The sequence below is a fragment of the Bombyx mori genome, chromosome 24 (genome assembly GCF_030269925.1).
Source record: "Bombyx mori chromosome 24, ASM3026992v2".
Taxonomy (NCBI): Eukaryota; Metazoa; Arthropoda; class Insecta; order Lepidoptera; family Bombycidae; genus Bombyx; species Bombyx mori.
The window spans coordinates 18,034,047-18,056,359 of record NC_085130.1 but is presented as its reverse complement, the minus strand read 5'-3'; the positions used below and the strand labels follow the sequence as shown (position 1 = coordinate 18,056,359).

Below are 22,313 nucleotides of genomic sequence, written 5' to 3'. Positions count from 1 at the left end.
TCTCTCGGCCGTCTCGCTCGCCTATTGTTTGCCTAGTCGCTCTATTAGTTGCCCGTATTGTGACTCGCTCCTGCGTTCCCACGCCAAATTAAAGACCACGAGGACCAATCTTTATTTTCAAACAAATATTTACAAATTACTTATTTCTATTTACATCGTTCTCTATTTATGTTAACCTATTTTTAACATATTATCTATTTACGGACATTTCCTTATTATAACTATTTATTCTTTAACTTATTTTAACATACTATTCATTTATCTGTTACGGACATTTCTATTATTTTACAGCCATTTTAACGTATATTTACTATGTTTTCTATCTATTTTTAAAACTATCTATGTCCGTCGCGAACATCCTCCCGCCGTGCAGCGTCGTTCACGTCGCTGCATCCTCCTTGGTGAGCGGCGGACATCGTGGGCAGCACGATGATCTTCTTTGCCGGGCGTCGCAGGATACCGCCGGCGGTGCGCACGTCGACCACTCGAGTGATGCCGTCGGCCCCCGGGTAAACCTCCTGGATGATCCCTCGTGGCCAGGTGTTCCGTGGGAGCGTTCCGTCTGCTATTATCACGACGTCGCCTATCTTCAGGGCAGGCCCGCGGCTGTGGGGCTCCCGCCGGTTCTGCAGGTCGGGCAGGTACTCCCGGAGCCAGCGACTCCAGAACACATCTGCCAGACGTTGTGCTGCGCGCCAGTGTGCGCGCCCTATGAGGTCGGCGTCGTCAAACTTGCCCGGCACGGGGACTCGCGCCGGGCCTCCTAGCAGGAAGTGGTTCGGTGTCAGAGGGTCGGGATCGTCGGCGCTCACCGATACATGGGTGAGAGGTCGGCTGTTCACTGTGAACTCTGCCTCCGCTAGCAGAGTGTGAAATATTTCGGGCGTCGGGTGCCTCGGCTGCTCCGTGGCCGAGAGCGCGGCCTTTACCGCCCGCACCATTCTCTCCCAGGCGCCGCCCATGAAAGGCGCGCCCGGTGGGATGAAGCGCCATTGGATAATTCTTAAGCTCGCTTCATGCTCAGTCGCCTTGTCCATAGCTTGGCGCAGCTCCTTGTCGGCACCCCGTAAATTGGTGCCGTTGTCGCTCCATATCTCCGTCGGGGCTCCCCGGCGCGCGATCATGCGCCGGAGTGCCATCACTGCTGAGTCCGTGCTGAGGCTTGCTGCCGGTTCTAAATGTATCGCACGCGTAGTGAGACATGTGAAGATGGCCACGTAGTGCTTCTGGGTGCTTCTGCCGGTGGTAACTTGGTAGGGCCCGAAGTAATCGAGGCCCACGTATGTGAATGGTCGCCGATGGTGTGCCAGTCTGCTTGGTGGGTGGTCGCCCGTGGCTGGACGCGGTGGTGTGTCCTTGCGGATACGACACGGAAGACAATTGTGGATTACGCTCCGTGTCACTGGGCGTAGGCGTAAAACCCAGTACGACTGTCGGCACTCGGCGATCGTAGCTTCGGTTCCGGCGTGGTGCATCTTTCTATGGATGAAGTCTATCATCAGTCTCGTTTCGCGTCGGGATCCGTCTAGCACGAGAGGCGAGGTGATGACGTCAGCTCCCTCTATGTTGCCGATGCGTCCGTTTATTCTCAATATCCCGTCCGTGTAAGTTACGGACAAGTTTCGCAGTCGGCTCGCTGGGGATACTTGTTTCCCTCGCTGGAGCGTCAAAATCTCTTCCTCGAAGGCTGCCCGCTGGCTCTGTCGCCAAATGAGCATCTCGGCGCGTCGAAGCGTGTCGGCGTCTATAGTCTTCCATTGAATGACTGCTTGCTCTGGCGTCCGCGGTGTGTTCAGCGGGGTCTTCGAAGTCGTCTTCTTTCTATTCTTCTCCCACGTCGGGTCCGAACGCGGGTTCCGCCTGGTCCTCTTGTGATAAGTGCGCTCGCGACTTCTGCGGCATAGGTCGACGAACTGCAGTATTCGCCCCGTTGCACGCAGGTACTTTTCCCATTTTGAAAAGCGTCTTGGGTCCGGGATCGCTTCGCCGAGGCTCTCTCTGCTCACGGCGAGCGTTGCGCACTTCTCTTCACCCGTCTCTTCTGCCCTTCTTGCAGTCCGTTGTACGGGCCAATCATCCGGATGCCGTCTTAGGTATTCCGGGCCTATGAACCAGCGGTGGTTTCTTTCAAAGCCGACGGGTAGCTCTCTAGTGGCGTCGTCGGCGACATTTTCCTTCGTGGGGACCCAGCGCCATTCCTCCACAGTGCTGTTCTCTTCTATGGTGGCGCTGTCGGTCCAGAACACTCTCGTGTCTGGCTTTCTATAGTGTTTTTCCATGACGGCCGCGGCCATGCGGCTGCTCATCACGGCGGCTTGTAGCTCGAGACGCAGTATCGATGTTAGCTTCACGGTTGCGACTCGGGCTTTGGCGAGGGAGGTCCTCATCTCCCCGTCGGGCGTCTCCACGCGCCAGTACAACGCGGCGTCGTGGGCGTACTTGTTGGTGTCCACTTACGTGTGGAGCTTCAGGTCGGCGGCGTCCGGGTACTGCAGTCGGTTCTTCACGCAGATGGCGGTTGCAGGTGAGCTTGTCGCGCCGAAGACGATGGACCTCATCCGGTATTCTATGGGGTCTCGTGAAGGGTCCTCCCTCCACAAGTACCGGAGCGCGTCGCGGTCCTCGCTTCGGACGCCTATCTGTATGAATATCTCCGCGATGTCCACGGCGACGGCGTGCTGCCTGAAGCGCATCTTCGCTCCGGGCAGCGACTGCAGCAGGTCCGGGTCGGTGAGCAGGAAGTCTTTTGGGCTTCTTCCTTCTATTTTTCGCATCGGCGTCGTGCACGATGCGAAGCTTCTCCTGCTTCATCGGGTGTGTTACGTCGAAGTGTGGCAAGTACCGGGTTCGCTTCTTCGTACCCGTCGACGGAGTTACTTCGGCGTATCCTTTCGCTACCAGTGCGTTCACTTGTTGCTTGTAGCGCTCTTTCAAGTTTGGATCCTTCTCCAGTTTCTTTTTTACGGACGTCAGGCGATTCAGCGCGGCTTCAAAATTGTCGGGCATCTTCAGGCCCTCCTCACGCCACAGCAGTGCGGTCTCGTAGCGGCCGTCGGGTCGCTGTTGAGTGGTCTCTCGCAGGATCTTCAGCGCGCGCTCGTCTGGGTCATTCTTCGGCGTCTTGGTGGCGACGGTGAGTCCCTCAATCGCGAAGCAGTGCTTGGGGGCTTTGTCCACGTTCGTGTCGACCGTCGTCGCGTGTCCCACGAAGTTGACGCGCTGTCTCTTGCCTCCCGGGCGTGCTCCGTGCACAACCCACCCGAGCGGAGTACGAGACGCCACTGGTTGATCGCGTCGTCCCGTCCGCATCTCCTCCGTCACCAGCAGGTGCCAGTTGTCTTGGCCGATCAGGATCTTCGGCGAGGCGTAGCTCGTTTTGAAGTGATGCCGGAGGTCGGTGAGGTGATGGCACGACGCGAGGACTTCGATGTTCAGTCGCTGTGGTGTTAATTTTAAGCCGTTGACTGTCCGTAGGTTCAGTTCTTGCGGTTCCCCCGCGCGTCCGCATAGCTTCAGCGGGACGCGTCGTGAGCGTGTTGCGTCTATCTTATTGTCTCCGATGGCAGTGATGAAGAGGGGTTCAATCGGTCCTTTGGCGCCCACTCGTCTCGCGAAGTCTTCGTCGATCAGCGAGATCGTTGACCCGTCGTCCAGCAGGGCCCATGTATCTGCTTCTCCCGCCGGTCCGATAACAGTAATTGGCGCCATCTTCAGGTAGGCTGTCGCACTTCTTGCGGCCCACGTCGAGGTGACCGCCTCTTCTTTTTCCTTCGGCTTCTGCCATGCTGGCTTCTTATGCAACAGCTCGTGGTGCGTGCGTTCACAGCTGTCGACGCCGCACTTCTTCTTTTTGCATACGTGTCCCCGGGACCGGAACCGTAGGCACCGGAAACACAAATTTTCACGCTTCGCCGTATCCCAGCGCTCGCTGACGGCTGCTCTCTTGAATTCGGGACAATCTTGTGGGATGTGCCCCGGCTTCTGACATGCTGCGCATTTCCTCTCTTCCTTCGCTTGCGTGGTGTGCGTCCTCTGAGGCGTGTTTAACATCTTCCGCCGACCGCTGGTGTTCTCCACTCTCGTCTCTGGCTCCGGCTGTGCGTATGGGCTGCACAGGTCCGCCTCGCGTTGCAGGAAGCGCGACAGCTTGACGAGGTCCAGTTCTCCCGCCGGTTGAGTCGCTGAGAATTCGAACCAGCGGTGGCGTAGTGTGGACGGCAGCTTCTCCGATGTGATGTTGGTGAGCTCCGGGTTGTACATATAATGTACGCGGTCGAGGGCCCTCAGAGCGGCGACGACGTTGTTCACCTTATTCGCGAATACGCAGATGTCCCTCGGTGTGTCCGTGCAGCGTGGCAGCGCGCGCAGTCGTTCCAGCTCCGTTGCGGCGATTGCTTCTGGACGTCCGAAGCGCGATTCTAGAGTCCGCATGATCTCGGCGGGCTCGGTGTAATGCAGCAACAAGTTTTCGACCGCTTCTCTTGCTCTTCCTCTCAACGTACGCCGAAGTCTCGCAGTATTCTCTGCGGCGCTGAAGCTGTCCGCTGATTCGGCGTAGGCGACCTTGAAGGAGAGCCATTCTTGGTGCGATCCACTGTACACTGGAAGCTCCCCGTAGTACCGATGCGATGGTCCGGGCCTGGCTTGGCGGGCGGCCGTCGCGATGGCAGCTGCTAGTTCGGCGATGTCGCTCTTCGGTGCGACAGGTGCGGCAATCGGTGCCGCGGCAGGGGCCGGTAGCTTCAGCTGTTCTATTGGTGCGGGAAGTTCCAGTTGCGGTTGCTCGATGGTGGCTGGTGATCCGTGTGTTGGCTGCATTACTCTTTCTTCGACTCCCTGTAGCGCGATCGATCGTTGCTGACTGAGCCATGTATCGATGCGCTGTGATTGCTCGTTCTCGTCCTCCGTGAGTGTTGTGCGCGCATCTTCCTTCTCTTCAACGAGCGCTTCGGCTTCTAATGTTGAGATGCGGGCGGCGGCGAGCTCTGCTTGGAGTCGGGCTTGTTCTTCTTTGGCGCGAAGATGCTCTTCCTTGAGGCGCGCCATAAGCAACAGCCGTTGTGACTGTTGACTCGACTTTCTTGAAGATCCTCGTACTGGTGGCGCCATCCCGTCGCGGAGTGTGGAGCCTTCTTCTGTCGTCGAGATTTTGGCAGCGGCGTCCGTGATGTGGGACCCGTGTACTATTTGATTGGCCGCGAGCGCTGACTCCTTCTTGTTCTGGCTCGCGGATACGACGCTCTCCGTTGCTGCGTCGCCTGAAGTTGTTGCCGGTGTCGCGGTGCTGGGAGGTCTGACCACTCGACGACAGACCCCGCTGTTCGGTCCCGTTGGCGACGCCGGCGAGTATTGCGTAGGCAATATTTGGCGGGAGGGGGGCATCGCTTGTGAGCCCCGCGGCACTCCCGGACACTTTTCCACTTGGGAGGAGGGTGCCGCCATCGGTGGCGGTCCCTGCGTCACTCCCGAACGCGGCGCGGTTGACTGGGAGGAGGTTGCCGCCATCGGTGGCGGTCCCTGCGTCACTCCCGAACGCGGCGCGGCCGACACAGCTCGTTGCTGTGCGTCTTGCGAAGTTGAGCCCGAGACAGCTTCATTGCCGGGCCGGTCAAGGCGTGACGACCTCATCTTCTCGGACCGTGTGAGCACCATTTCTTCAATCTTCAATCTTCAATTTTCTTCGATCTTCCTCAAATGAATCCGGCTCTCGAAGGACCAATATTCCGGACGGCCACCGCTCAGGTTTCGGCCACCACGTGTGATTTTTAGACTTCTTACTCTCGTTGAAACGTGGTGGCTCGAGTATTGCCGCAGTGGCTGTCGCGGAACGGGTGCTGGGATTGGTTCGAGGAAAATAACGAAGGCTTCAAGTATGGCGTTCACACGGTCCTCGTGGCTTGACCGGCGCAGGGCGTAGGAGCGAGTCTTTTCTTGTTCGGTTGGCGCTCTCCTCTTCTTCTGGAGAGGTCTTGACTCGTCGGCTCGCTGTCTCGAACTGAATTTGCAGTCGTGGGGTCGTCGCGTCCCCTTGCGGGGGCGCGGAGCGGGCCTCGGGGAAACCCCTCTGCCCGGACATGTAGCTCCCTGCCTAATAAGGCAGGGGTGATGCGCTGCTGGATGGAGTATCAGGCAGGCTTGAAGATGTGTGTGGGGTCGACTTCTTTCTTCGTCTCCTTCTTCACTCTTCTCTTCTCTTCTTTCTTCCTCTTCATTCTTCCCTTCTTCCGGGGGCGGCTGCTGCTCTCCTCCATATAATTTTTTTTTTTTTTTTTTTTTTTTTTTTTTTTTTTTTTTTTTTTTTTTTTTTTTTTTTTTTTATTTTTTTTTTTTTTTTACTTTTGTTTTTTTTTTTTTTTTTTGGTTTTACAATTTCATCTTAACCTAACTTAACCGAGAGTAAACCTAACTTAATCTAACTTACATCTAAGTGACGGCAGCGCGCCGTTCCTGCACTCCGTGGAGTGCCGGGACAGCGCGCGCCGTCACACCTAAACTAATCCTAATCTAACTTAACCTAACATAACCTAGCTAACCTAATATGGGGGAGAGAGCGAATCCGCACTCCACGCTACAGTCCTCTCCCCCTCTCCCCATCGTTATACAATATTGATGGGGGGGAGGATTGTAGCGGGTAAGAACACCCCATCCCAAAAGGGGGTGGGGGGTGGGGTCAAAGCCCCTCATGGAAATGAGGCTGCACCTACGGGGTGCAGCCGCGGTCCCCATACGGGGGACCCGCCAAACGGGCAAGAGGCGTGGGGCTAGAGGCTGATGAAACTCAGCTCCGAGAGGGGCGCTCATAGGTCCTCCCCGGCCTCACAGCCGGCGAGGAGCTTTATCTCCGAACGATCGTCGGGGGTACCAATAGCTCCCGCGGCAACGCCGTACCATCCGGTGGTCTGGCGTGCAGCGGGGCTATGTTGTGGAGATGCTCATGGGGCCCGTTTTCGGCTCGCTCGTACATATTACGGGCGAGCCTAGTCACAAACTCCACGAGCGACTCCACACCTAGGTCCCGGGCAATAACGTCATTTCTGACGTACTGCCCGGCCCCGACGATAATGCGGAGGGAAAGACTCTGCTGGGCCTGCAACCTAGATCGCTGGGACGGCGACAACAGGTGATACCAGGCCGCAGCAGCGTATGTGAGGCGGGAACGGACGTATGTCTTGTAAATGGCGAGTTTGGTCCTGGTCGGAAGCCCGGACGCAAACACCGGCCGCAACAAGAACCTGGCCGCGCGAGTCTGACCGATGACTCGGTTGACGTGCGCGACCATGCTCAAGGAGCGGTCGATGTCGCATCCGAGATACCGGACCGTGGTCCTGAACTCGACATTCACACCTCGGAGGCTGAGTTTCTTTGGGACGACTCTGATACGGACCGGACCGTAGAGTAAGGCCGCGGTCTTTCCCACATTGACCGCGACTCTCCAACGGTCCAGCCACTGGGGCAGTAAATCCAAAAGCCTCTGCATCCTCATAATGGCTGCAGAGGGGAACGGAGAGGACGAGAAGTAGGCCGAGTCGTCAGCGAACAAGGCCAACTTCACGTCCTCCTCCCACGCCCGAAGGTGACCCTCCAGGGTGGGGATGTCATTGGTGTAGAGGGCGTATAGGATAGGTGATAGGACACTACCCTGGGGAACCCCGGCCGTAATGGGACGCACGGAAGACCGTGCGCCCTCGACCGCGACAAAGAAGGTTCTGCCCTCCAGATACGACCCGAGCAGTCGCACGTGAGCGTGCGGTAGGCCCGCGTCCCGCAGCTTGTGGACCAGCCCCTCGTGCCACACACGGTCGAAGGCCTTCTCGATATCGAGGAGGACCGCGACCGTGTATTGGCCCGAGTTTCGCCGGTTCGCCAAGTGATGCAGGACACGGGTCAGTTGCAGAGTCGTCGAGTGGCCGCTTCTAAAGCCGAATTGCTCCGGCCTGAGGAGAATATACGGCGATATTCTCCTCAGGAGCAGCCGCTCGAACAACTTGCCCACGTGCGAGAGCAAGGTAATCGGTCGGTAACTGGAGGGCTTTCTCCTGTCCTTGCCGGGTTTGGGCAAGACGATGATCTTGCCCAGTTTCCAAGTTCCAGGGAAGTGTCCTACCCGGAGAATGGAATTAAACAATCGTGTCATTGCTGACACGATTGAGGGAGGGAGGTTTTGCAGGGCGAGGGGAGGAATACCGTCCTCGCCGGGGGCTTTGCGCCTCTTCATCAACTTGATGAGGAGGCGCACCTCGCCGGGAGTGACTAAGTCGTCATCTCCCAGCTCGACTCCCGGCGATTCCGGTTTGAGGAAGTGGATTACACCCTCTGACACCTCGCGATGGAATGCAGCCATCGAGGGTGCAGAGACATTCGGAGTGAACTGCCGCTCCAGCGAGTTGGCCAGAACTTCGGCACGAGCCAACGGTGTAAAACACCGTCTTCCCCCCTCGTCCTCCAAGGGGCAAGTGGGGGAAGGCTTGTTGGTGAGCCGGCGACAGATGCGGTGAAGGGGGGCCATCGTACGGTCGTCGGACGCGTCCAACAGTCCCCCCTCCCAGGAATCACCCCGGTAAGTCCGCATCTTAGTCGCCAGCTCCCCCTCAAGTCGGTTGAGCTCGCGCTTAATCCTGGGACACCTAGATGTCGCCCAGAGCCTCCTCAGTGCCCTCTTCCGACGAATTAACGTCTTGAGGTGCACCGGGAGTTCCGCTCTGGGCCCCCCGCTGGGTACCAGAGTCGTCACTTGGTCCAGGGCTCCCCTGATGGTGTCGACGAGACGGGAAGCCGCCGTGTCGACCTCATCAGGGGTAGACGGGTCTTGAAACAAGGATTGGTCGGCCAGCAGTCCCGTAAAGGACTGCCAGTCGACCCTAGGCCTGAGAGGGGATGTCGCGACCCGAGTGAGCCCCAAACCCACCGTGACCAAGATCGGTAGGTGAGGGGTGCTCAGGTCGTACAGTGCCTCTATCGCTAGAGGGCACCGTAGCCCCTTGTGAACACACACGTCCAATACGTCCGGTTGGTACCGGGCCAACGTTGGAACGTGGGTGGGTTCGTTGGGGCCGACCACGCAGTAGTCCCCCCTTTCGGCATCCTCGTACAATCGCCTTCCGGGCGGCGTGATGATTCGGGAGCCCCAAGCGACATGTTTCGCATTGAGGTCCCCGACCACCAAGGCCGGATGGCGATCATGGTTCAAGGCCCGTCTAATATCGTCCTCGACAAAATCAGGACCCGGGGGTCGATACGCGGCATAAATCCGCAATTCGGCCCCCGGTACGTGGACCCTCACCCCGACCGTTCTGGTAGAGGCGAAGGTCAGTAGCTCAAGCTCCTCGTGCACCACGTCCCTCCTGACGAGCGCCGCAGTGCCCCTGAACGGGCGCCCGCTGGAGGTCAGTTCGTCCCGTCGGTACACGAAGTAGTTGGGCATCCTAAAATCTTGTCGAGGTTTGAGCTTGGTCTCGCCCAGGAGGATAACCTGCGGGTCATACTCCTGGGCGAGTCGGATTAACTCCGACCTTCGGGACCCTATCCCGTCGGGGTTCCAATAGATGATGCGCAGCTCCTGGCTAGCCATTGAGCTGCGCAATCATCCGGTAGAACCCCGCGAGCAAGGCCCCGAAGGGACTGGCTCCCGAGGCGATCTCTCGGATTACTCCGGAGATCACCTCGGACAGTTTCTCCCACAGGGAGAGGAGCCAGGCAGCGAAGCCGGCAGGCTGCGTGTCCTGTCGGCCACTGCGCCGCTCTCTCTGCGGGCGGGGTGGTAATGGGGGCTGTGAGTCGCCCAGAGTGATGTTGACGTTCTGGGGCGGGTCGCTAGCTGTCGTCTCCATTGGGCATGGAGGTTCGGTAGCTGGCTCAACTTGGCCTTCTCTCAGGGCAGCTGCTTCTTCCATTGTTTTTTTTTTCTTTTCTTTGGCTTTTAATTTTTTTTTCTTATTTTTTTTTTGAGTTTTTGTTATTGTTTTTGTACTGGTTGGGGCAGCTTGTAGATTGAGTGCTGCTCTGGAACGAGGGGCAGGTCGCGGCTTTATAGCCTGTCGCTGCGGGTTTGCTTCTGCCATCAGGGTGGCCGCTGTTGGGTTGGCCTCCACAGTGGCAGGTTGCTCTATAACCGGAGGGAGAGTGGGGGGTTGAGAGGTCTTCCCCTTGCCCTTACCCTTCAGAGATGGGCGTGGACCGAGACGTGGAGCGGGGGTAGGGGCTTGACTGGCACGCGTCGCTGCTTGCGGTACGGGGGGAGGAATAGCGACCCCCATCATCCGCGCCCTCCTGCGGTAGACCACACACCGCTTGTCAGTAGCGGCGTGGCCCTTCCCGCAGTTGGCGCAGGTGAGGGGTCCCTCCCTTGGCCTCGGGCAGTCCGCCACGATGTGCTCGCCCGCACATCGCACACAGCGGACTGCTCGGTGGCAGTTGGTGGAGGCGTGTCCGAAGGCCTGGCAGCGATGGCACTGCGCCGGTCCTCGGTTCGGACGCCATCCCTCAACTGACACCCCCGGCAGGTACATCAGTTCTTCAACCGCGTACAAGCGGGCGAGGTCATCCTTCGAGAGGTGGTCCAAGGTTACATAAAAGACGCAACCTGGCCGCCCTCTCTTGGCCCGTATGCACCGCGCGTAGCGAGCCGGAAACCCTAGCTCCTTCAGGGAGTTTGTGATTTCCGCCGCGTCGGTATCGGCAGGCAGTCCACGAACAGCCACCCTCGCCGGGATCTCCTCCTCCAACGCGTAACAATACCATTTAATGGCATTGTCAGTGGAAGAGACCTCGGCGAGATAGGCCTGGACAACCCTATATTCCTCTCCCGACGCGGGCAGAAATCGGAACCCTGTTCCGTAAGGACGCACAGATGGGGCCCTCCCCAAGCGCTCCCTTAAGGCCGCCATATGGCGGGGCCAATTGGGAAGCGCCTCGACCATAATAGGGGGGTGACGGCGGGGGACCTCACTGGTACCAGACTTATCTGGAGCAGGGGGTTTACATTGTTTTTTGGTGGGAGCGTATTGCTTGGCTGCCATAGCAGCGTATGAAGTTGAAGGGGTCGGAGACTCGGGTGCACCGGTCGTAGGTTTGGAATGTTCGAGGTCCATGTACCTTGTTGATTCAAGGTTGCCCACTGTGCAGCTTGTAGTGGGGGCACCTCTGCGCGGGATTGTTGGAATGGGTGAGATTGGAGGAGAGGGAGACCGAGGAGGCGTACGCAGCTGCTTAGCTGCTGCAGCCACGGCCGTCTCGACACACATCCTCGGTCTGGGAATGGGCTTGCGAGTGGGGGGGGACTCCTTACTCGAGGAAGAAGAGGAGCGAGAAGAATGAGTTACATCGGACTCATATTCTGAGTCCGTTGTCTCGTAGGAAGTCTCCTCGCTGTCCTCATCCTCTTCGGCTTCATTTATTGATTTGGACGAGGGTCCAATTCGGGGTCGTTTGTCCTGGGCTTCGGAAATGCTTCGGTCGGACTCGGATCTGACCTTCTTTCGCGGCCGAGGGGGTCCAGAGCGATCCGTCAACGGGGGAGACGAAGTTTCCTCTGGACGAATCCTCGGAGTCCCCTGGGCCGCGACCGAAGGCCTGGGCCGGTCGTCCTTTCCGGAGTCCATTTCCGGGCCGGTGGGTTGGGAGCGATGGGCGAAAATTCCCGCCATCGCTTGGCGTCCCTTGCGGGACGGACCGGGCGTGCTGATAATGGGGGGAGATGTCCCCCCCGACATGATATTGGCTATCTAGTGGGCAGCAGCAGGGTCACCAGGCATCAGTGCCTTATTAAATTACAAATGAATTAGAAATATATAAAGATACAATCCCTTACGGGGGTTCAGACCGACTGAATAAATACTTATAAATAATATTATATATAAATATGGTTCCGGTCTATTGATGCTACTTATATAACTATTGGACTATATAAACTTGCTAATTTGGAAAGAATTAGAATAAAGTGAATAATAAAAGAAGTAAAAGAACTAACTACACAATACCATACAATAATACGATAACAGACAACGAACATACGTAGTCATGCATTGAGTCAGCGGGTTGTCTGCAGGCAGCCGCTGACCACGACTTCGACCGGGAGCCACGAACCTAACACCAGATCAGTGAGATCGATGTCAAGCCCGAGCCCACGGTCGCGCGATCAATACCGCTGCTCCCTACCGACTTACTCACCGAGTCAATGCGACCCAGAAACAAACAAACAAACAAAGAATAATTTGGAAATTACTGGTGTTAGTTAAATTAACATCAGCTTTTTCACGAACAAACAAGACGAACAGGCAGGTTAAATCGGTCACTAAAAATTTAATTTAATACTACTAACATAAAACGTAAAGGTAAGCTTACAATCTATGGGCAGTCGTCAGTCGGATTACGTAGCTAAATTAAGGTAAAAAATTTAAATGTATTGAAATCTAAAAATATTAAAGTGAAAGAGGGTAGAAATGGAGGAATTCTGTAATTTGGAAGAAGGAATGTGTGTTATTTAAATTTAAAATAAAACAACGATTCCTATTGGCTATAGATGTGACAAAACAAGTGATGCGATAAGGGATTGTTGTAAAGCTGAGAGCAGACTATTAATTTAAAATGAATTAATTTAATTGTTTTTTTTTTTTTTTTATTTATTTATTAATTTATCAAAACTAGGTTTAACTGAGACTAAGGGGGTGGAAACTATGGTGGTAACTATACTAACTAAAAACTATTATTTACACTAATCTAAACTAAACTAACTAAGGCACCTACACCCATGAACTCTAGCCTATACTGATCCGACTGCCAGTTCGGGTTTAGAATTCAGCCCTTCCTAGCCCCGAAGGGTAGGGGAGGACTGGGATCGGACACAGGTGGCCAGACTCAGCGGCGCTAACGTAACTCAATTTTATTCTCAGAATAAAGTGAGTACGCAGCTTAACAGGTATGAACGACACCTACCCGCAATTAACAAATGTTAAGAAATAAAGTGTCGTTCGACTTACCTGGTCCCGGGTCCCGAATTTGTTCTGTTCGGAGCGTTGACAGCGCGCCTACACAGAACTTCAAGAGTTTTGTACACTCGCGATGAGGAGAGTATCCAAGTCAGCACAGCCTTAGTTCACACGTCCGTCACTCGCACTGGTACCCCGGGGAATCTTCGAATTTGCAGCGAGGTAGGCCCCCTATTTATGGTCGCCCACACGCACTCGGCCAGCGCTATTATGAGTCCGAGCACGGTGGGCGTCTATTGTTCTCTCGGCCGTCTCGCTCGCCTATTGTTTGCCTAGTCGCTCTATTAGTTGCCCGTATTGTGACTCGCTCCTGCGTTCCCACGCCAAATTAAAGACCACGAGGACCAATCTTTATTTTCAAACAAATATTTACAAATTACTTATTTCTATTTACATCGTTCTCTATTTATGTTAACCTATTTTTAACATATTATCTATTTACGGACATTTCCTTATTATAACTATTTATTCTTTAACTTATTTTAACATACTATTCATTTATCTGTTACGGACATTTCTATTATTTTACAGCCATTTTAACGTATATTTACTATGTTTTCTATCTATTTTTAAAACTATCTATGTCCGTCGCGAACATTTACTATCACATTTTTTTCAGTTCGGTCGCGCAGCAAAATCCCTATCCCCTCCAAGCATGCCGTAAGTAACTTGGTTCCAAAAAAAAAAAATTAATATTAAAAAAAAAAGGACATGCCCGCTGAGTTTCTTGCCAATTCTTCTCAGGACGGAGGCTAGTTCTTGTGAATTGGCGGTAGTTCTTTTGACGTTCAACAAGAATGTACTTTCATTTATGTTGAATTTTTTTTTTATTTGATTTGATGGAGCTCGCTGCACGCACGAAAAAACATGACTCATGCGGCGTTACCTCGTTCTGAGGCGTTCCATTTAAGGCTTGAAGTGCAAGCGAGAGCGCGCAACGAGCGACAAAGAGGCACAATCGGCCTCCGCGTTCGGCAGCGTTCGACATCTGTCTCTCTCTTACTTGAGTGAGCGATGCAGCCGCGTGGACAGCTGCTATACAATAAAACATTTACATGTTTTCGTCAAGTATGAAGTTCAGTGAAAAGTGAATGTGGTGTCAATTGTCCATACAAAATATCTATCAAACAAATAAAATTAAAATTTTCTTTTGAAAAATGATACCATTCCATCAGTGTTTTCTTATGACGTTGTCACGTTCAACTATCGTCAGTAAACCGACTTTACAGACAACCGTTTTTTTTTATATGCAGTTTTTATTGACTGGAGTTAATTCGTGCTTCACCGGGAATATGAAGCCTAATCCCTGGACGAGTAATTGCCTGACTAACAACGCGGGAGCAACAACGTGGATGCGCCCACTACTCAATCGGGATCGCGAACCGCTGAGGCGCTATGGGCCAGGAGTAGCCAGTCGAGGTCCAGAGATGGCAAGGCAAAAAATATAAATACATATAACAGGCTGCATAACGTAAGGAGTAGATACTAATGTATGTTAATTTATTTAATAAAATAAAATATACTACTCATTTGTATGAGGTGTGCTTAGTGCGAGTTTTTTAACGTTCTCGATAGCGTAAAAGTTAACTCAGATTTGTATGGAGTTGGAACAGCGCCCCTAGCGGCAAACGTAGGCGAAAGTTGACGCTGATTTAATAAACATACTTAATTGTTATTTTAATGTATTTATTCGATTAATTTATATAGCTTATAAATGTAGCGTTTATTATACTTTTTTGCTTCCTTCACTTCCTTGACTGGTAGATAATGGCTTAGGCATAAAGCTCTCGGATGTGTATTAGTATGCACGAATAGATAAATGAAATTCTCGTTTTTATTAAGGCGATAACATCTTGTAAATCGATGATGAAGTGTTACGTTCCGCCTGAGCGTGCGAGGGAGAGCGCGGAACAAGCGATAGAGAGGCACGATCGTCCCAAGCGTTGGCTTGTGACACGTTTATCTATCTTCTCGCGTGACGTCGCGACGCGACTAGCAGTTCGAACAGTAAAACTATCGTCCGTAAACCGAATTTACAGACAACCTTTTTTTTTTCTGTAATCGTATATAATATAGCTTTATGTGTATTCTCCAACTAAAGTTTATCCGAACAGGATTTGTGTGTTATTGAAGTGTGTTAATGACTCCGTTAAAACATTTAAATTGGATTCTAAATACATCAGGCACTTACGGACTATTATATGTGAGTTTAAAATAAGTATATACATATGTACATATTGAGGGGTATAAGGCTGATTGTATACACGTCGTTAAGTTTCTGGAATATTAGTTTGAAAAATATACTTATATTTATCTATACTACATAATATTATAATGAGGAATGATTTAAGTGTTTGTTTGTATTTTTTTTTTTTTTTTATGATTGAAGGATTACTGGTGGCCCGGAGGCCTTTCCAGTTTCACCAGGACAGGTGGGCGAGCAAAGGCTCAGCCAGGAGGGGTGGGATTTGCTAACAGCTGCCCGAGCGCCTCCGAAGGAGACCTAACAACTCAAGAGTAGCTGCTTCGCGAATGAATCTACTACCGGATCGGAATCGCGACCCGCTGAGAAGATCCGGCGAGAAACTCAGCGAGCTGATTCATGGGTTAGGTTGCACGGCGAACTCTTTGTCGAGTTCGACGAGTACGGTTACCGAGGTCCCTAAGCCTGCTCCTAGAGCTGAAGACGTCTAGTGCAAAGGTTATTGGATCTGATGGATCCGTAAGGACGTGTCTAGGGCGTCGACGGTGACTGGCTCCTGCATGATCAGGATTCGGGGAGTAGTCAGCGGCGGCTACGATAAGGCGATTATCATGACGCATAGCCTTATCCAAGTATCGTTCCGACGCTGACTTCATGTATTTCCGAATTGATTCGAGGCCCAGGTCATCGTGTAGGTCAACGTTCCTCACGAACCACGGAGCCCCGACAGCTAACCTGCAAAAGCGGGATTGTAGGGATTGGTTGTTTGTATTGAATTGGTTCCGAAACTACTAAACTACTGAACCGATTTAAAAAATCTTTCACTGAACTGGCAAGCTACACTATCCCCGGGTGACATAGGCTATATTTATTGTATTTTCAAAAAAAATAGGGATCCTTACTGAAACTCCAATAATGTAACCCAATGTGTAAAAAAATTACCCAAAAATTCTTTACATCGCGTGCCATACTACCCAAGCGAAGCCGGGGCGGGCCACTAGTTATAAATATAAAGGGTTTTTTCAAAAGAGGCGTGTGATCTTTGACCGCTCATAGTGGCAATCTTGGTAAAGCAATAGGTGTCAAATTTGGCATAAACACATATTTAGTCGTGATTTTTCACCATAAATAATAATACACTTAATATTTAACCATGGAACGCTACAGGCTTCAACACCGCGTAGTAGTAGTTAAAAGTCCATTGTCAAAATCAGTGCCCTATTCGCCAAGCGTCCCGTGCATTGCATCCAATTTATTGCTGTCCATGGTTGTCCTGCAGAGTCCACAATCCGTCGTTTAACAAAAAGAAATTGAGACAACCGGGTCGTTGTTTTTTTTTCTCCCACCTATTCTAGTAACCTCGCGGGGTTATTCTAGATTCGCCGAGCTTGTAGGTGAGCTCACGGGGCTCATACCTGATGACGTTGCTAACACGAACCCTAGCAAGAGCCGTGCTTCGCAGAATCTACTACCGGATCGGAAACGCGACCCACTGAGAAGATCCGGCGAGAAACTCAGTGGGCTGTGTCTATGGGTTAATATACTCGTCGAGCCTTCGTCGCAAGCGACGAGTTCGGCGAGAACGATAACCAGTGCTTGAGGTACCTAGAAGCACCGTTAGTGGATCGGGAGGATCCGAAATGACGCGTTTGGGCGATGAAGCAGTACGTCAAAAAAACGCAAGATCGTCAGAGAATATTGTTGCCGTTAGGTACAGTCTGCGATAAAACCCCAGATAGTCCATTCCGCGTCGTGCCCAAGAGCTGGGTCTTTCTGCGACATTAACTTGGCGGACTCACCCGTTTTGCACTTTTTCTTCTGTGCTTAAGATATAATAATATATACTTTTCTTTCGGTATACATAATCAATGTCCTCACTTGATTCTGTGTTCACACAACATAACACTACCGCACGTAAGTAACCTGTTCAAACCTCCAACTAAACTCGCTCTCTGTGGAAATTGACTGTTAATTTCCAGTTTCTCATAGTCCGTTCAATTCGCTCAGCTGATTCATCTCTGTCGTTATTCGTTTGCAGTGGAAATCAACAGGCAAAACTCTTTGTGGGTGGGAATGCAAACCGCTGTTGTTCTGGGATACCCCGCTGGCCTCCAATCCTAACCTAACTTAACCCAGAGACACAGCCCACTGAGTTTCTCGCCGGATCTTCTCAGTTAGTCGCGATTCCGATGTGGTGATAGACTCGACGCAGCACTGCTCTTGCTAGGACCAGTGTTAGCAAATTTCTCTCAGGTTGAGCCCGTGAACTCACCTACCCGTCTGGGCGTAGCTGAAATAGCCCCTTAGGCTACAAGAAAATAGGTAGAGGAACAAACAAAATTAAATACATAGGTGTCATTATAGACATGTTACGTTTGTATCGGGCCTAAGTTTGAAACTCAGAAATCTGAACCACATGCAATAGTCAATGTTATTAAATAATTGCTCCATAAATTATCTTATAATCATCATTGTAGTTTAATAATGACGAATGAATTAAAATGTCTAACAGTGTTCAATCAGATTTTGTTTTCGAAATTATCTCGCTCATGACATTGCATCGTCCGCTACAAACTTCAGTGTGCTTAGTGCGAGTCTTTTAACGTTTTCGATCGCGTGAAAGTTAACTCAATTTTGTATGGAGTTAGAACAGCGCCCCTAGCGGCAAACCTAAGCAAAGGTAGCACACAGAGTTGATAGTTTCTAAAGATATTTTCATCGCGTACGCTGCTCTGGCTTAGTCCTTCAAAAAGAATCCCTTCAGAACGAAATAGATTATAGATGTTGCTTGATTGCCGATATGAGAATGAGCGTCGAAGGTAATATAAAAAAGGCGATACTAGTACGTTAGTTAAGAAAACGGTGTGCAATCACAATTCATTGCCATTGACAGGGCAAATCCCAGAAATCTCCAGTTACATTTAACGAAATTGCAAGATGACATTTTTATTTACGCAACAAATTGTTAGTTTTATTACAGAGTCATCGTCAACTATAAGACGTACTGTGTATATTAACGAGGTACTTACATTAAGCAATGTATATGTACCTACATAATATGTAAATACTTGATTTTGTAAAGTGACGTTGCCTGTGTACTAAAATTTGTGCTATTAAATTTATTTTATGAAAGAGTGTTAGGCCACTTTATTAACGCTCCAATATTCAAATATCTTCATTTTATTAAAATACTTTCATAAAAAACGTAAACTTGAGAGGTAATAATTCATTCAAATATTTTAATCAATTGTTTTTATGGCTCGTTCAATTTTGTAAAGGAACAAATAAAACGCAACAAAGTTTGACATTAATTCTGACATTTATTGAGTAATGTTGCAAGCAAAGCGTTCGTTTCACATTTTAAGCTAAATTCTGACGAGTGCAATAAAAATTCAAAATTGGATGATCACTATATTACTAAATTTCTAATTTAACTATTATTACTGATTAAAATGGAAATTTACATTGTTATTAGTGATTGTATGAAAACAATTATTAATGCTAAATTTGATAACAAATTTTGATTAGCATTGCCCGTAATTAGGAGTGGGTAATATCGGTTTTGCCGCATATCGAATCGTATCTATATATCGAGGATCAATATCGGATATTGAATCTATATATTTTCTGAATCTATATATTGATGGATGCTAGTAGATTTTCTCGATTCATGATATTTGAGATTTGAAACGATACGCTGATATAATATCGTAGTAGATATAGATTTAAGTCAACGTTATACGGTTGGTTTTCTGATATCAATTTATAATATGATTTTGAAGTAATAAAAAGAACATGAAAATAAAAATATCAAAAAAACTTTCCTTCATGCTTTTATCAGGCTTAGGACTGGCTACATTATTTTCAGTTTTAGTATTTTGTATCTTAATTTAAAATTACAACATATACCAAAAGAGTGTAGATTTCAAAAGTTTAATACAAACACAAGAAATAAACTCAATTATTTGGATTCTACTAAAAATAGAAAAATGTGTACTTTAAAAATCAAACACAAAAAACTTTTAAGTATTTATAAACACTTGTCCAAAAATTGTAGTTCAAGGTCAAAGCGCGTGAAATTAAATTCAACGATGCAAATAGGCTATACTGCATTCAAGTTAGGGTCGAAAATTGAAACTTCTTTCCTAAATTGTATCCTGCTGATACGCTAAGAATAATCTACAGACATATGGACTTAAATATAAGGTTTACAATTGTATGGATAATGCCTGTTTCTGTTTCATTCATCACATGATATCCCTATCGTGCGCTCACTCACTCTGGCCGATTCGATACGAACCAAACGAATATTGCTGATATTCACGAATCGGTACGATATGCCGATGCGCATCACATCGAGTAATATCGTGTATCGGCTGATATCGTTATATAGATTTCGATTCACGAATCGGTACGATATGCCGATGCGCATCACATCGAGCAATATCGTGTATCGGCCGATATCGATATATAGATTTCGTGCGGGGCGATATCGGATTCAACGATATTGCTGCGATATATAGATATTGAATCTAGATACGATTTATATCGCCCACTCCTACCCGTAATCAGCGATGACCACTAGAGATCTTCTGACATCCATATCTATATCTATTATTTGTTTGTGAATGTGGAAAACAGTAGCAGAGAACAAGTTCTTTTTTTCTTTTTTAGTCGCAGGTAGGGAGTTGAGTTTATGGACTACCCACGTGCTTAAGAAATCGAAAGGGCATTGCTAAGCCCCTGCATACCATTAAAGAGTATTTAACATGTAATTGATCAGAAATCTTTGTGGAGTTCAATCGGTTGGTGATACATATTGTAAGTGATGCTTAAAATCGTACTATGAACAGACTAGTTCTTGGTGGTAGGGATGTACTTCATGTTGTGAGGCGTGATCATAATTTTTTTATCAGGACTATCTCAAATGTTTAGTTAAAACAATTTTTTTTCTTAGATTAATATGCGAGGAGGTGGTCACGACCTTCAGTATTACGGAAACCGAAGCGAGGAGGAGGAGGAGGAGGTGGTCATATACTGCTATAATGAAATATAATAAAGATACAGTCTTTCTGTACCGAAATTATTCTCAAACCATTGGTCTGAATAAATACAAAAAAAATCATTTTATTATTGGAAGCTGTACATTAAAGCTCGCAACATTACCAATCTGACGGCCATGACAGCTCATTCATCATAGAGTGTAAAAAAATGTGAACATGTATTTTAATTAAATCGTTTAAAAAGTAAGAAAAATGAGCTTAAAAATGAGTTAAATCCGTTTTACGAACAGTCAACGAGACTATAAAGTTGTTATGCGTGTTAAAATTGCGTTCGATGGAAAAAAAAACATAAAATTACATGTTAAAAGAATCACTTGAATTTTTAATAGAGAAAAAAGGCAGTTTTTCGTGACAAGCGCTCGTCTCAGGTGGGTTTTTTTGTAACGTTTGTTATCGATTATTCGTCTGCGCTGGCTTTGACGCTACAATTCGTTCGTCGATCGTCGTAAAACACCTAAAAAACGAGATTAAAACATTTTGTTTACATTCAGAATTCGTAAAGTTTCGCCAGTCAAATTATATTATGCCATTTGTTAATTATCCAGAAAATTCAAGGTCGTTACTGATTTTAATGTGTTTACTTAAATTTATGATAAGTTGCCGTTAAATTGCGAGTAAAAAAAATTATAATGTGTTTGTAGTGTCTTTGTTGATATCATGAATGACGACGCCCAAAACACGTCATCTCGGACCCTCCTGATCCACTAACGGTGCTTTTAGGTACTTCAAGCACCGGTCACCGTTCTCGTCGAACCCGTCGCTTGCGACGAAGGGCTCGACGAGTAAATTAACTCTCAGACACAGCCCACTGAGTTTCTCGCCGGATCTTCTCAGTGGGTCGCGTTTCCGATCCGGTGGTAGATTCTGCGAAGCACGACTCTTGCTAGGGTTCGTGTTAGCAACATCGTCAGGTTTGAGCCCCGTGAGCTCACCTACTAAAGTTAAGGCTACGCTGAAATAGCCGCTAGGGCTATCAGCTTAGGTAGGAAAAAAAAAAAAAAAAAAAAAAAGAATGACGACTTGGTAGTTGTGCTTCATAAGTATTGCCAGAATGCAGGCTGATAGTTTGTTTTTCTCACCCAAAAACATGGTTTGTATAATTTAGCTCAAAGACTTATTACAGTAAAAAAAAAAAAAAAAACAATGTTTTCAAAAAGGACAGGTCAGAGGTCTATGTCCAGCCGGAGATTACACTTTGTTTATATTAATGAAATAATAATGAAAACAAACAATCAATAAAGCTTGTGTGCTTGAAAATCTTACTTGAAATGCTTGTGCTTAAAATTTTTCTAATGAAATACGTACTTAACAAATCGATGCCTCCAATGAACACTATGCTAACCCCAAATTCGTAAATTTACAGGAGGTGCGTTTAAATGAAAAAAGTTGATAATATCTTTATTATTGCAGATATATTTATGGTTTTTTTGTGTAACTAGCTGATTTACTCTTGTTTCAAACCCCATCAATAATGATTAATTGTAATACTTTTAACATAGTTAAGCGATTTGCGTGAAAAACGAAAACTTCAAAATTTTGAGTTAGAGTAGTGTTCATTGGAGGCATCGAAATGTTCACGATGGACTTAATAATGAATGATGAATAACATTGTGTAATAAAAATCAAACCCCCAAAATTTTAATTTGTGCAATTACTGGTGCTAGGACCTCTTGTAAGTCCGCACGGGTAGGTACCACCGCCCCGCCTATTTCTGCCGTGAAGCAGTAATGCGTTTCGGTTTGAAGGGTGGGGCAGCAGTTGTGACTATACTGAGACCTTAGAACTTATATCTCAAGGTGGGTGGTGGTGCATTTATGTTGTATATGTCTATGGACTCCAGTAACCACTTATCCACCACAGGTGGGCTATGAGCTCGTCCACCCATCTGAGCAATAAAAAAAAACTATTTTCACACTTTAAATATACATATTTTATTATCTTTATATTAATTTTGAGTCCTTCACGGTTGTACATTTGCTTTTTTATTTTTATAACTTTACAAGAAAGTCTAAAATCAGTTTTAATTATCTACAACTTGCAGCCACTAAACAAAATGTTAAAAAA

General features: G+C 48.7%; 3 protein-coding genes across 4 annotated transcripts in view; 1 reads left to right on the top strand and 2 right to left on the bottom strand.

Annotated features, from left to right (window-relative positions):
* The window catches only part of LOC101741520 (uncharacterized), a 215,540-nt gene that overhangs the window by 73,276 nt on the left and 119,951 nt on the right, over positions 1 to 22,313 (bottom strand). The window lies entirely within an intron of this gene.
* Positions 259 to 2,387, bottom strand: LOC119630396 (uncharacterized). Its single transcript, XM_062675551.1, has 4 exons — positions 2,187 to 2,387; positions 1,647 to 1,913; positions 646 to 1,355; positions 259 to 262 (listed from the first exon to the last, which is right to left on the bottom strand). Exons 1-4 carry the CDS (start codon positions 2,385 to 2,387, stop codon positions 259 to 261), a joined length of 1,182 nt encoding a protein of 393 aa, XP_062531535.1.
* LOC101738888 (zinc finger protein Xfin) overlaps positions 12,606 to 22,313 on the top strand; it is a 32,136-nt gene continuing 22,428 nt past the window's right edge. The window contains exons 1-5 of one of the 2 annotated variants that reach the window (XM_004927628.5): positions 12,606 to 13,145; positions 13,603 to 13,643; positions 14,237 to 14,473; positions 19,861 to 20,007; positions 20,144 to 20,617. The gene's annotated coding sequence lies outside the window, so the exon portion shown is untranslated. Of the gene's footprint in view, positions 13,146 to 13,602; positions 13,644 to 14,236; positions 14,474 to 14,915; positions 15,187 to 19,860; positions 20,008 to 20,143; positions 20,618 to 22,313 lie in introns of those variants that run through there. The other variant, XM_021348963.3, reaches the window with a different exon arrangement.

Excerpts from the sequence above, each read along its gene's own strand:
- LOC119630396 (XM_062675551.1), bottom strand. The coding sequence starts at position 2,387 with ATGAGGACCTCCCTCGCCAAAGCCCGAGTCGCAACCGTGAAGCTAACA. Across the intron at positions 1,914-2,186 it reads CTGTGGAGGAATGGCGCTGG|TTCGTCGACCTATGCCGCAG; the intron begins GTCCCCACGAAG and ends CGAATACTGCAG. Across the intron at positions 1,356-1,646 it reads CGCTCCAGCGAGGGAAACAA|GACACACCACCGCGTCCAGC; the intron begins GTATCCCCAGCG and ends CGTATCCGCAAG.